Genomic DNA, 15,018 nt, shown 5'->3' with positions numbered 1-15,018 from the left:
TTTACATTTAAAAAGTGGGTGAGAATTGAGGTAACAGGTGTGGTAGGACAGGATAAATTTGTAAAAGCTGGAGATGATGTCTCAGTTTGCGGACAGCAACAGCAGGGAAATAACATGAAAGGGAGCAGTTTTTCAGCACATCTGACTTCCTAAGCACTGCACATCCGACATTAACCCACAAGGGCGCTATTTAAATAACATCCACCTTGCAGACGGAGGGACAGGCTAAGAGAAGCCAGTGGCCACCCGGGGTCACACAACTAAGAAGACAGCAGGCAGATCGATCATCAGTGCTGGGTCGGGCGTGGTGGCTCACGCCTGTAATCCAAGCACTTTGGAGGCTAAGGCGGGAGGATCACCTGAAGTCGGTAGTTCAAGACCAGCCTGACCAACATGGTGAAACCCCGTCTTTATAAAAAAAATGAAATAAAATTAAAAAGATCATCAGCACTGGCTCTGGGGAGCTCCAGGGCCTGAGTACTTAACCCCACCCCGCCCCCAGCATATTTTCCTCCTCTTTTAGATAAACTCCCAAATTTCCCAAATTTGGGGAGAAAACAGTGTCAGCCAGCACGAAGTGAAGAGGGCAAGGGAGAGGGAACACACAACACCCTGGGATTGCAAAAGCGGCTTTCGCAAATTTACAGCTCCCGGCTGACCCATTAACGCACCACAGCGAGGAGGGGTGAACAAATGAGAATGCGGTTCCGTTTCAGTAACAAGCCATAAATCAACATGCATCCTCCGGCCGAGGGCCACCACCCAGCCAAGGAGCGAGGACCAGGCTTTCTGGGGGAGCTGCGGGCTCCCGAAGCCCCCACCACACCCCTACCCCACAACATAGAGCTGCAGTGATGCCAAAAGGGCATGGGGGGCCCTGGAGATGCTGCCTAGGGCCGGCTCCCTGGGACCCCGCCACCTTCAGGGGTGCCCCACTGCAAGGATTGGCAGGACTCACCACACATGTTCTGAGAGACACTGACATGTGGATTGGGGGGATGCGTTACAGAGCAGGCTGCTCTGAGACCTTCTGGTTCTGGAACATCTCAAAGACCCTGCCAGGGCTGATGTCACCGGCCTGAGCCACAGAACCCCCCAGCCAGGGGCAAGGGCCCTAGCATCCCCCGCATCCCCTCCTGGGGGGTACAGCGTAGCTTTGATGGACACCCAAGCCAGCCTCCTCCCTGTCCACCCACTCCCAGGATCGGACCAGGAGCAGCTGAGTCAGACAGCTCAGCCGCCAGACACCTGGTCCTGCAGAGCAGGCCTGGGGGTGGAGTGTGTCATGGCGGGGATGTGGTCCCAGCCCTGGTTTTGCTCTTGCCTAGCCGGGTGATGGCGAGCAGCTCAGTCCCTGGCTGAGCGTCAGTGTCCTATCAGATATCAAGGGTGGCCGTGCAGATTAAACGGGATCCCGCAGGCAACGCCCAGCGGCTGGCGCACAAGGTGTCCGGTGGGCATGATTTCAGACAGGAAGTCTCACCCTGGGCTTCCAGGCTCCCTCTAGAGGCCCCTTCCAGGCTTCTGGGGGCCCATGGATAGCAGCCCCGTGTGCGGAAGCCCAGGAGCATCCTATGGGAGAGTCTGCAGGGTCCAAGACCCCTGCCGGGTCACTGGTCACCTTGAGGCAGGTTTCCCTCCAGCCCTAAGCTCTGTCCCTTCCTGACTTGAGGCCATGGCCTGGGGTTACCTGTTGGTGGTGGGTGGCAGAGGGTGGGAGTCCTTCATCCAGGTGACCAGGGCGGGTGGGGAGCCCTGGGCCTCGCAGTCCAGGGTCACCTCTTCGCCAGCTTTCGCCATGACTCTCAGAGGCACATCTGCATCATGTGACCCATTCATACGAAGCCTGGGCTTGGCTGTGGGGAGAGGAAGCAGGGCCTGTCAGCGGGCAGAGGGGAAAGGGGTCCATGGGTGCCCTGGGCCACGTGGCGGCTCTACCGGGAAGCAGAGCCGGTGCTGCGACCTTGACGCTCAGGAGGTCCAGAGGTGGGTGTGGCTGTCAGAAAAGGGAGAGTGCAGGTTGCCGGTGAGACCCAGGTCCCAGGGTTTTCGCTCAGTTCTCCCCACCCACCTCCCTGCCACCATCTTGCTCTGAGGACCCTGACCCGGTCCCTCCTGCCCCAGGTCTGTGTCTCCCCTGGCTTCTCTTCAACCTGCCGTCCCTTCCCCAGGGACATTCTGGCGGACTCTGAACTCCTCCCTGCTCTCTACCTTCTCCTCTTGCTCGTTCATTTATTCCTACGATATCAGCCACCAAAGAATGCACAGACCCTCCCTCCGGACCTCCCAGTCCTGAGGGACCTCCCCGGTCAGGGATTTATGGCAATCTGGGCATGTCACCTCTTTCTCACATTAAGCTGAAGAACCCTTGACGTCAGAGACTGCGGTACCCTTCCCTCCTCCTCCCTGCCCTCCTCCGTCTTTCTAGCTCATACAAGGAAGGCACTTGCTACAAGAGCAGCAACAATGAAACAAGCCAGCCAGCTGGGGACATCAAAACCCACCTAGCCCTCCCGTGTTTCCCCATACGTTTGGAGTTCAGAGAGGAAATGCTCCCCCATTAAGAAATATTTGTAATATAAACATACTGACTGTGAGGGTCTATGAGAGAAAAAACCTGGCTTGTACATGTGCTCACTCCTCCCAGACGAGTGCCAGCCCTGCCCCATCCTCCCAGCCTTCAGGGTCCTTGGGCAACACTGGTACCAAAAAGCTCCCTATGGGATAAAGTATTGCACCACAGCTGTGATGGGTGCCAGGAAGGGGACGCTCCACGGTTTACAGCAAGGTGACTTGACCAGCCTAGGGGATCAGGGAGAGCTGAGAGCTAACAGATGGGAGCAGTCAGCTGGGCCCAGAGGTGAGGGAACGTCATTCCAAGCAGAAGGAACTGCATGTGCACAGGCAGGATGGACCGTTCCAGAAACAGAAAGGAGGCCAGAGGGTCTGGGGCAGAGAGAGGCGGGTGAGGGGGCTGCTGGGGGCGTGGGTCCCGTGCAGAGCCACAGGACACTGCAGGACTTGCTGATGTGACAGCTTCCCTGTCAGGCTCCACAGGGCTGAGCTGGGACTCTGTCTCCAAATCCACTGAGCCCCTCTCCCAGGCAGGGCTGCCATCACTCACTGTTGACAGAAAGCCGCATCTCCTGACTGGAGAAGCCCACGGTGTTGGTGGCCGTGCAGACGTAGGCCCCTGCATCCTGGGCGGACGGCTGGGCAATGAGCAGGGTGCCCTCCTTACTCACATTGTAGAGGGGACCTCCTGAGGTCAGGGCATTGGTTTCCTAGGGCAGAGGCACAGGTGACGTCAGCAGAGCCCACAGCTCCACCCGGTGACACACTGGGCCCACCTCTCTGGTTACCCTCTCAGTAACAAGCACGGCCTACCTTGGTCCAGGTGATGGTGGGGGCAGGAACTCCTGAAGCAACGCAGGGGAGAGAGGCAGGAACCCCTTCATTGGTGATGTGGTGGGTGGCAGTGGGATGGATTCTAGGTGGCACTGTTATGAACAAACTAGTGTCAAAGCCAAGGTTCACAGCAGCCTCATTCACAGCGGCCAAAAGGCAAAGCAACCCAAATGTCCATCAGCAATGCATGGACACGCAACATGTGGTGTGTGTGCACAAGGGAAGACTATTCAGCCTTAAAAAGAAAGGAAATTAACTCCAACGGTATGACATTCTGGAAAAGGCAAAGCAGCCAGAGGTAGTGCCTCACGCCTGTAATCCAGCACTTTGGGAAGCTAAGGCAGGAGGATCACTTGAGGTCAGGAGTTCAAGACCAGCCTGGCCAACATGGTGAAACTCTGTCTCTACTAAAAATACAAAAATTAGCCAGGTGTGGTGGCAGGCACCTGTAATTCCAACTACTCAGGAGACTGAAGCATGAGAATTGCTTGAACCTGGAAGGCAGAGGTCGCAGTGAGCCAAGATCGCACCACTGCACTCCAGCCTGGGAGGCAGAGTGAGACTGTCTCCAAAAAAAAAAAAGAAGAAAGAAAAGACAAAACTATGGAGACAACAATAAGATCAGCGGTTGCCAGGGTTGGGGGAGGGAGGAATGAAGAGGCAGAGCCCTGAGGACTGTTAGGGCAGTGAACCTTCTCTGGGTGATACTGCAGTGGCAGATCCATGTCACTAAGCATTTATCCAAATCCACAAAATAAACAACACCAAGGGCCGGGTGTGGTGGCTCATGCCTGTAATCCCAGCACTTTGGGAGGCCGAGATGGGTGGATCACCTGAGGTCAGGAGTTTGAGACCAGCCTGGCTGACATGGTGAAACTCCATCTCTATTAAAAATATAAAAATTAGCTGGGCCTGGTGGTGGGCACCTGTAGTCCCAGCTACTCGGGAGGCTGAGGAAAGAGAATTGCTTGAACCCAGGAGGTGGAAGTTGCAGTGAGCTGAGATCGCGCCACTGGACTCCAGTGTGGGCCACAGAGCAAGACTGTTTCAAAATAATAAAAATAAAAATAAAAAACACCAAGAGGGAACCCCAGTGTAAATTCTGGGGTTTGGAGTGATGACGCCGTGTCTTCAATGGTAACAACGGGGCCACTGTCGGGTAGTTGACAGTGAGGAAGGCTATGCACAGTGGGGCCGGGGTATGTGGGAAATCTTTGTACCTTCTGCTCAATTTTTCTATAAACTTAAACTGCTCTTAAAAGTCCAGTCTATTTTTTTTTAAAAGGAGTAAAATTCTGACACACGCTACACCATGGCTGAACCTTAAAAACCTGCTAAGTGAAATCAGCCAGACGTAGAAGGACAAATACTGTACGATTCCACTGATATGAAGTCCCTAGAATGGGCCAGGTCATAGAGATCAGAGGTAGAAGGGCGGCTCCCGGGGGCTGAGGAGAGAGGGGAATGGGGAGTTAATGTCTAATGGGGACGGAGTTTCAGTTCAGGATGGTGAGAAAGTTCTGGAGATGGATGCTGGGGATAGCCACACAACAGTGTGAATGTAGTAACACCATTGCACACCTAAACATCATCAAAACAATACATTTTATTTTACGTATATTTGACAATTTTAAAAGCTATCAGGCCGGGCGTGATAGCTCACACCCTGTAATCTCAGCACTTTGGAAGGCTGAGGCAGGCAGATCACCTGAGGTCAGGAGTTTGAGGCCATCCTGGCCAACATGGTGAAACTCGTCTCTACTAAAAATATAAGAATTAGCTGGGCGTGGTGGCACATGCCTGTAATCCCAGCTACTCAGGGAGCTGAGGCAGGAGAATCGCTCCAGGAGGTGGAGGTTGCAGTGAGTCAAGATTGCACCACTGCACTCCAGGCTTGGTGACAGTGTAACTCGGTCTCAAAAATAAATAAATAAAATTTTAAAATAAAAGCTTTCGACTGGCGAATAAAAATGGCACGATATCTGCAGCCACCACTGCCTGCCATTGTCAGTTTGCCTTCCCCATACAGAAGGCAGCACGTGCTTGGGAACCAGCTGCGCTGACTCACTACTCTGGGGGTCCAGATAAATCACTTAATCTTTTGGTGCTCATATTCCCTGCTCAGCACAAAAGTGAATTTAACCCCAATTCCCTGGTCATCCCTTCTGGAACGGACAGACAAGCAGAGCTTTTGGAACACAGTGAGCTTCAAAACAGGTGTCACATCCACCCTGGGCACCACTCAGATTCCCAGGCTTGAAAATGGGGGACCCTAAGGGGATCGAGGGAGGGGCAACTAGGCATGGAGAAACCAGGAGGGGAGACTGGAAGCCAGGGGCTCTGATGCCAGCACTGGGAGCTCCTTTAGGAGGAAAATGGCGTTCTGGCCTCCCAGGTGGCCAAAGCCAGCAGAGGTCCACACATACTTGTTGAATGGAAATAAACTGAGCCAGGAGAGACTGGGCCTGCTCATGTCAACCCCGCAGAAGTGGCTGTGTGGGGCACAGTGGGAAGTCAGGGGCTGACACTGAGTGGAATCACATATAGAAACCAGCAGATGCCTGGCGTGTGGCACACGCTCAACCCTGAATGGGTTTGGATCCGGAATGACGAGGAGGTGGCACCCGGAATTACACCCGAGTGCTCAGCCCAGCCCTTCTGAACTTTGGCTCCCCACTATAAGATGGGGAATGAGCATTCTTCCCACTAAGCCCTTGGGGGGTTCATGAAACAAATGAGAATAAAGAAGATATAAACATACTCGGTAAATCACAAAATATAACCACATTTAGTTTTAAACTTCTTGTCTTACATTAAAAAGCACAGTGGTTCCCCGGTTGGGTGAACAAAAGAACCCAGCGCTGTGGGCAGGAGAGCAGTTGGGCGAAACACTAAAATTCCAAAAATGTACAATCTCTGTGATGCAAAACTGAATCCACATTAATGGATTTATCCTAAGGAAAGACTTGGTCACTTAGGTACGAGGTCACCTGCAATGTGTATGCACGAGGCTGTTTGTGCCCAGGGTCGGGGGACTCAGGAGGGTACAGATGATCAGATAATTAGATAATCAGGGGACACCATTGTCCCCTTATTAAATTGATGCCTCTGAATCTTAATTGACAGAAAACAGAACAACCATAACATACTGACGAGGGGACACGTAGGTGGCAAGACAATGACAGCACGTGACTCGATCTGGTTTTTAAATAGGTTTGTAAACAGGTAGATAGATTAGATGGATAGATGAGACAGATGATAGATAACTTCTGTATAATTTATATAAAAAACATACAAAGACGCTGTATGTATCATGCATAAGAATATATATTCCATGTATACATAGTGGATGTATATACTACATATAGGTGTGTATGATATAGAGAGTGTGTGTGGAGACAGTATGAAAAGATACATGTCAAAATGTAAAATCTGGTTATTCTTAGCTACTGGTATTATGAGAGTTTTTTTTTTTTTTTTTTTAAAGATGGGGTTTCACCATGTTGGCCAGGCTGGTCTTGAACTCCCGACCTCAGGTGATCTGCCCGCCTTGACCTCCCAAAGTGCTGAGATTATAGGCATGAGCCACCACGCCCAGCCTGAGAGTATTTTTTAACTTGTAAAATCCCTAATTTTCCCACAGAGAGTGTGTATCACTTGTGCAGTGTGTAAAGCAAAGGCATTCGAGATCAAGTTACCTCTGCACATTCCCGACCCCATCATGTTCCCTGCCCCACGACCCCCACCTCGGGGGTCCCAGGACTCACCCTGGACCACCAGCTCGATGTCCCGACGCTGAGAGCCAGCGGTGTTGGTGGCCACACAGCTGTACCTCCCCGCGTGCTCCTGCAATGCCCGACCAAGGTGCAGGCTGCCATCTGCTCGGACAGAATGCCGGCTGCCAGCTGGGAGCTGGTGGGGGTGAGGAAGAGCCAGCTTAGCCTCGGGCCTCATTCAGAGGCAGCTAAGAGAGAACCCTCAGGAAACTATGCCGCCCACCAGGCCGGCAGGGAGCAGGCAGGACTGAGAGGCTGGGGGCTCAGAGAAGGCTGAGGAGCTCTGTGACTCCCCAGCCTAGGTGCCCAATGAAGCCCCCAACAGACCCTGCAGGGTGGGTAGGTCTGACCCCTGCACACCCTGATCCCACCTCTCCCTTGGCCACCTGGACCAGGGTGAGCCTGACCCAAGCTGGGCCCATGAGAGTCTCTCCCGGGAATGCAGAGCTGGGAAGGCACCTCTTTGCAGCCTGCAGGGCACAGGGACTTAGTGTGTCTGAGACCAGGCAGAAGAATTAAGGAAAGGGAAGAGGTAATGAAAGAGTTGATAGGAGAGGCCAAACAGAGGAACACCAAGAAAATCACATGGACATGAACTGATGGATTAGGCAACCCCCGTGCGTTCAGCCGTGCGCTGGCATCTGGGGCAGACATTAAACTGCACAGGGCACTCCCTGCTCTGGAACCATAAGAACTGGGGAGACCACTGCATTGAGACTGGGCCTCCACAGAATCCCTGATCCCTGGTCCACAGCTCTCCTGGTGCACAGGATTCCCCCGCAGAGCTCCCAGGGACCCAGCAGCTGTGACCCATGTGACAGCCAGCAGGACTCCAGAGGGCAACAAGCGGCATCAGCGCATTATCAGAGAAGGTTCCAAAATGCCGCCAAAAGAAGGAAGAGGACACTTCCAGGAGGGGGAGCAGCCAAGCAGAGACCGAGGCGTGGCTGTGACAGTCCCCTCCTTCCCCAGGTGCCACCGCCCACTGCACCCAGAGGAGCCCAGCACTCACAGGCTGGCCGGCCTTGAGCCAATGCCTTTCTGGGAGGGGCCGCCCAGCCAGGATGATGCAGGGCAGGGACACCGGCTGCCCCTCCAGGACACGGACGGTGGGGGCGCTGCCAGCGATCTGTGGGGGGACTGTGGGGAGAGGAGCCGGTGTCAGCCACAAGTGCCCTGGGTGGTCGTCTGGGGGACAGAGGCGCTTGCTCCCTTCTCCCTCCCCAGGGAACTGGGAGATGCATCAGAATTGGGGACACTGAAGAGTCACAGAATCCTCAGAACACTGCCCAGGACACAGGGGGACAGGTGCTGTTCTTGGGGAGTTTGGCTATGGACTCATTTGTTCCAACAAATGGGCCAGGAGAGGCTCCCTGGAGGTGCCCATGGCCTTGCTGTGCCCCTGGGGAGTGCCTACCTCCCACCTCCCACCTCCCACCTCCCACGGCTCTCAGATCCACCAGCGAACCGTGACCAGTGACGAAGAGCCGGGCCTCCGCCTGGACCTTCCCAAAGACATTTCGAGCTTCACAGACATACAGGGCCTGGTCTTCTGGGGCCACACCTGAGGGGCATGAGAGAGACGAGTGTGACTGCCAGGGCACACCACAGCCACAGCCCCCACAGGTCCAGCTTCCCAGTGCACAGAGAGCCCTCGGCATGGCCTGGGCTTACGAGCTTCAGGCGGGAAGTCTGGGATGGCAGAGAGGGAAGGGGTGAGGGACACAGCTGGACTCTGGAAGGGTGAGAAAGCCTCAGTCTGCTCATCTATGGAATGAGGGTAATTGGCCCATACCTTGCAGTGTGATGGGGACCAGTCGACAACGTACCCACCTCGGGCCTGGCGTGTGGTAAAGTGGGCGGTGGGTAGCACAGTGGTAATTACGGTAATCATCGTAGCTTACACGTGTGTGACAGTTAGCATGTGGCAAGAACTGTGCTAAGCACTCAGTGCAGATGATCCACACAGCAGCCCCATAAATTGGCTTTAATCAGCCAGGCAGGTAATAGGTTTCAGTCATGATTATGACCAGGACCAGAAGAGTGGAATGACTTGGCCAGAGCCACTCAGCCAAAGTGTGACCCCGCATCAGCCTGCTCCACAGTCAGCGCTGGGGGTCAGGGTCCTGCTCCCAGCCACCTGGCCATCCAGCCACCCAGCCTGGGGGTTTAGGGTGTCGGAAGCCATCCTGTCTCCCTGCCCACCCTGCCCCAGCCTCAATCTCTTACTTTCAAAGAACAGCATTCCCGAGTCCAGCTGCCGAGTTCTGCTGCCCTGCCTGGGCCCCAGCCTGGACCCCAGGGACTGGCCATCTCCACGATGCCAGGTGACCGTCGGGGGCGGGCGGCCTGTGGCCCGGCATGCCAGGAGGGCACTACTCCCCAGCTCCACAGTGACGTTCCGGGGCAGCTCCGTCAGCCGGGGCGCATCTGCAGGGAGGAGACCCATCAACCCTGCCTGGAGGCTGGACCCGCTCAGCGGCCTCTCCTAGAGGACTGCCTCCCCTCTCCCCCACCCCCGTACCATTGCCCTTGCGAACCTAGGGACCGACTCCTGTCCAGGGCTCCAGGGTCAACCTGAGCTGAATGGTATCCACCCCTGGAGAGCTCTTGGGATGGGCAAAGGGAGGGACTCATGGGATGGTACGAGGGGTCTCAGGGGCCTAGCTTGACCCCAGAGTGCAGGGAAGCAACATGCCCACTTCTGGCTGTGACACTTCTCAGAAAACCCCTCCAATGGGCTGCAAGATGTGTTTCTGAGTCTGATTGTGACCCACTCACACAGGAGCTGAGGGTGAGCCTTCACTTCAACGCCTGCATCCCCTCTCTTATGCCTCCCTCCTCCTGGGCCACAGGGGTTTCCTCTTGGGGGATCCTGAGCTTCCCTCTGACGCTTAATCCCCTGGCCTGAGCCAGGCCCACTTCTGCAGAGGACAGTATGGCCAGGGGGGCCTGGCTGGACTCAGCTGCCATTTCCACAGTCCCTTCTGTGGCCACCACCCCAAACAGCCAGCGTCGTGGGGGATTATAGGTCTTCTTCACCCTCTTCTCTAGAGCTTGCCCTGTTGCTGAACTTTTTTATAAAGAGCATGTCAAACACCACCACAGAACTAAAACTTGCTCATTATAAATAACATGACCCTAACATTAGGGTCTGAACTGGGCCACTCGGGAATGAAAAGGGGCTGCATTAATAGTGACCCCAGGACAATCGGCTAAACAAGGGCTGTCCTGGTCACCAGGAGTTATAAGACATTCTAATACATACACAAAGCGTGGAAATCCTCCTAATTCTTGTTCCACACACCCTAGATCCCACACCCTTCCCTAAGGTAACCACTGTTAATAGCTTGCAGTGTTCCTTCCAAATCTTCTTTTTTTCCTAAGCATCATTTGACTTTTATAATCAGAAGCAGAAAAAAAGAATCAAGTTATTTCCCAAAACAGAAACTCAAGATGCTGTCTCTCCGTCAGCAGGCCAGGGACAGCTCCAAGCCAAGTGGGTGCAGATCTCTCCCTCTGCAGACTCTGGGCGCTGCCCTCAGGTCCTTGTCCCCAGGCAGGCCCCTGCAGCAGGGAGATCCCTAGCCTTTTGTTTTGCTTTGTTTTGTTAACCCTTTGAGTCTGGCACCATGGAAAAGCGTCTGCCTCTTTGTTCTTTCCATCTGTCCCCAGAAATATCCTTCATCCATCCAAATCATGACATCAAATTTCCCTCCTGGCCTTGGGGATTAGGGAAGTTCCAGGGAGATAAAAACACAATTTGGAAAATTACTGTGAGGAGGAAGACGGTCTTGGACCCAGCCTCAGACACCACCCTTTCTCATCGGGGCCTGGCAGCCGCCAAAGCTCACGATCCCAGAATCCCAGAAAGCCTTTGCTTGGGCTCGCCCTAGACAAGGTCACGGTTCCTGCAGAGCCCTGGCCCCCAGGGGTACAGCTTTGCCACCGGGCCCCACCTGCCCTGAGCAGAACACCCCAACAGCCTACCTTCCCCAGCTGCACCCAGCCCGACTGCAGAGCCCAGCTCCAGCCTCCATAAGAAAACATGGAAAATCATACTTCATTACTGCACTGGCACAAAGACATGCACGATGCAGGCTGGATTTGTCTTTATTCACTATTGGTCATTTTTTTTCTTCTGATTTTAAAAGAAATCAAAATTAGAAAAGTGTCCTGGACCCCTATAAGTGCGGGGCCTTCTGCCTATGCCCACTGTGCCCAATGGAGAATTCGCCTTGCCATTGTCCCCTCATCACAGAGCCTGGCCCATTTCTTCCCAACTCCCCCCTCAAGGCCGGCCAGAGGATCTTTAGTATCTAAAACAGCACATCTCCTTGTTCCCCAGTCGGCCCCTGGCAACCAGGAGCTTCCAGGTTGGGACTAAGAAGCAGAGACTGAAATGACAGAACAGAAAGAGGAGGCATATCCATTTAGGCCAGGCGTGGTGGCTCACACCTGTAATCCCAGCACTTTGGGAGGCCAAGATGGGCGGATCACTTGAGGTCAGGAGTTCAAGACCAGCCTGGTCAACATGGTGAAACCCCATCTCTACAAAAAATACAAAAATTAGCCAGGAATGGTGGTGTGTACCTGTAATCCCTGCTACTTGGGAAGCTGAGGCAGGAGAATCACTTGAACCCAGGAGGCAGATGTTGCAGTGACCCAAGATCGTGCCATTGCACTCCAGCTTGGGCAAGAGACCGAGACTCCCTCTCAAAAGAAAAAAAAAAGAGGACACATCCATTTAGAGAGGAATCAAGTAAAGCACAGACCACAGCTCAGGGCACTGAACTCAGGAGGGGGTGCCACACACAGTCAGGCCACCAGCCATGTGACCAGTCACTCCGCTTCACTGGGCCCTGGTCAGCTCAGCCAGCCTGGACACAGGTTTTGGGGAAGGATGCCCACGTGCATTGATTATTTATTCCACGTAAGCCCTGAGTGAAGCACATTCTCAGGAAGCCTCTCGGGGGCCCTATGAGCACAGCTCCGCCACCACCCTCCCCTTTCACAGATGCGGAAAGAGAGACTCTAAGAGGTAAATAACGCAGGCAAGTATCAGCGGGTCTGGGCATGGAGCCAGGACTCCTGACTGGCACATGCCAGGCCTGGAAGATGACGCACCAGCGCCTCACAGGCTGGTCTGCAAGTGCAGGCCCTCCTGGCACAGAGGAGGTTGCCTCCCTTCCTACGCCCCAGACGCTACCAGGAAGCCACCTCCAGCTCAACAGCAGGAAGCAGGCACAGTGCACACCCGTTCCTGACCTCTGCCAGCCTGGCCAGGAAGGCTGGACCACAGCTGCCACCCAGATGGGTAGGAAATTCCATTTCCCACCACCGCTGCCAGACCAGCTCCCCCCAGACCCACAGGTGCCGGGCCATTGTCCATCCCTTCCCTGACCTAAAGTTAAGGCCAGAGGCCACTGGTGGCCCAGCCACAGTGGAAACATCTGAACATACTGCCCTCCTCTGGAAACCTCTCGCCACCCCCTTAGGGCACAGCCCAAACTCCTCTGTATCTCCCCAGACCAGGAGTGACTGGTACCAGGTGGCAGCTATCCTGCTGCCCCCTCCCCACCCTCCCACTCTGCCTCACTTCCCTTGCCATGGGGAGGGCTGCACATGCTGTTCCCTTTGCCTGGAACACTGTTCCCCAGCTCATCATCTTTCTGGGTGCTTCTGGTTTCAGTTTAGATGTCACCTCCTCCAAGAAGCCTTCCTGGTCCCCAGCACTGGATTAATCTTCTCTGGGCACCCACAGCCCCTGAGGATGCAACCTTCCAGCCACTTGGTGCTCTGTGTGTGCTAATTGCCTGTCCTCTGGTCTCTCTGCCTGGCCTCATGAGCAACACAAAGGCTGATGCTGTGTCTCACCTGCCCTGTGTCCCCAGCACAAGGCCTGGCACAAAAGCACCTGGTGACACTGTATTGGAGGAATGGATGATGAAGCAAGTGAAGGAAGGCTAAGAGCACCCCAAGCCTGAGAGGATCTCAACTCTGAGGCAGCACAATCCCCCAGGCCAGACCCTCCTACCTAGGCCTGCTCCAGCCACAGCCCAGCCCGCCTTCGGCCTCCTCAGGTGCCCCACCCAGCCCTGGCCCAGCCTGGCCCATTCAGCCCAGACCAGCACATTCTCGATTATCTGCGCTTCTCTAGAACCCCAGCACCTGCTTCTCTCGCCATGGCCTCAACAAACACTCGGAGCCTGATCTGTCCCAGCTCCGTGTGCCAAGAAGCTGTGCCCACAGCTTCCGAGCAAGTCCCAGTGCCCAGAACTCTGACCTGGGACTGAGACATCCCGGAAGTTACAGCCAAGGTCACATGCTGGCCACCGAGGAACTCAGACTCCACATCTGCAGCAAGTGGATGATCACCCCCTCCCCCATCTACGGAGCAATCGCTATGGGCCCAACCCTGTGCTAACGGGCTTGATTTCACTGAATCCTCACAGCAACCCAAGGAAGGGAGTAATGCGGTCAGCCTCACTTTACAGATGGGAACCTTAGGCTCCTTGAAAAGACCAAAGCACATAGGTGGGGACAGAGATGAGACTGGAACTTAGGGCTCATCCTGAGCGGAACCAGACTGTTGGCGGTGGGCCTCCAAGCTGGTCCCAGTGATCCCTGCCTCCTGGTATTCACACCTTTGGATATCCCCTCTCACACACACTGCACCAGGGTCGCTCTGCGGGATGAGTAGAATAAGGCAGAAGCAATGGCTTGTTACTTCCAAGACTGTGGCTTCTCTTTGAGATTCTCTCTCTCTCTTTCTCCGGGAGCCTTCTGCTAACAGCCCCATGTGTAAGCCTGGAGTGCATCCCCTAGGCCCAGGCAAATGTTAAGATGACTGCAGCCCCAGCCAACGTACTGATTTTAATCTCAGGATGGACCCTGAGCCAGAATTACTCAGCCAGGCCACTTTCAGATTCTTGATCCTCAGACTGTGATATAATAAATACTTACCGTTTAAGCCACAAAATTTGGGGGCTATTTGTTACCCAGCAAGAGCTAACACAAGCACCACATCCCCTGGACTTCTCTTGTCTCCACATGCTCAGATCCGCATGATGCAATCCACACTGGCAACTCGTGTGGGAGAGTTTCCCCTCCCTGCTGACAAGCAGGGCAGAGTGCTGGGAAAGGAGGATGGGAAGGGGAGGGGAGACGAGGTGTACACTCACGTCCAACCACCAGCTGGATTTCGGCAGAGGCGTCACCCAACTCATTGACAGCCCGGCAGGTGTAGACGCCAGCATCCCTCTCCTGAGCCGCCGGGATCCGCAGCTTCCCAGAGCTGGAGCCCTCAGGGGCCAGGATCATTTCAAGACCCCCTGGACCAAAGAGGAGAAAGGTGTCCCTGGTACCATGGAGGCCAGGGTGGGAGGCTGCTCAAGCCTGAACCTGAGCTCCTGCAACTCCACAAGGTTGGGGCCTGGGGACAGTGGGTAGAGGCAGGTTTCAGCTCCGAAGTCAGGACCCCTGGGTCCAGTCCTGCAGGGGGCTTGGATCTTCCCTAAGCCCCTCTGTTGAAGGGGATTTGGGGTAAGCCAGGCCCTACATGTCAGGCTCATGACCCAAGAACTCCAGCCTGGACCCCCCAGCTGGTACCCACCCCACCGCCCGGGTCCAGGGGTCTGGATCTGCTCTAGGAGGGATCTGGGGAGCCCTGAGCCCTTCCTCATTTTTCTTCTGTCTTTTTGTTTTTGTTCTTGTTTTGAGACAGTCTCACTCTGTCACCCAGGCTGGAGGGCAGTGGCGTGATCTCAGGTCACTGCAACTTCTGCCTCCTGGGTTCAAGTGATTCTCCTGCCTCAGCCTCCCGAGTAGCTGG

At 54.8% G+C, this 15,018-nt stretch overlaps 1 protein-coding gene across 1 annotated transcript in view; it reads right to left on the bottom strand.

Annotated features, from left to right (window-relative positions):
* Positions 1-406: 406 nt before the first annotated feature.
* The window catches only part of LOC116535836 (hemicentin-2-like), a 60,255-nt gene continuing 45,643 nt past the window's right edge, over positions 407-15,018 (bottom strand). Inside the window, exons 17-24 of the mRNA XM_032257233.1 lie at positions 14,369-14,518; positions 9,414-9,614; positions 8,623-8,748; positions 8,197-8,324; positions 7,176-7,320; positions 3,388-3,500; positions 3,125-3,284; positions 407-1,856 (exon numbers count right to left, since the gene is read on the bottom strand). Of these exons, the coding sequence (XP_032113124.1) occupies positions 1,687-1,856; positions 3,125-3,284; positions 3,388-3,500; positions 7,176-7,320; positions 8,197-8,324; positions 8,623-8,748; positions 9,414-9,614; positions 14,369-14,518 (1,193 nt within the window). The 3' untranslated portion in view covers positions 407-1,686. The remainder of the gene's footprint in view (positions 1,857-3,124; positions 3,285-3,387; positions 3,501-7,175; positions 7,321-8,196; positions 8,325-8,622; positions 8,749-9,413; positions 9,615-14,368; positions 14,519-15,018) is intronic.

This window comes from Sapajus apella, unplaced genomic scaffold (assembly GCF_009761245.1).
Source record: "Sapajus apella isolate SASKATOON/1434 unplaced genomic scaffold, GSC_monkey_1.0 scaffold97, whole genome shotgun sequence".
In the NCBI taxonomy this organism is placed as follows: Eukaryota; Metazoa; Chordata; class Mammalia; order Primates; family Cebidae; genus Sapajus; species Sapajus apella.
Note: the sequence above shows the minus strand (reverse complement) of the source record. Positions and strands in the feature narration are given on the sequence as shown.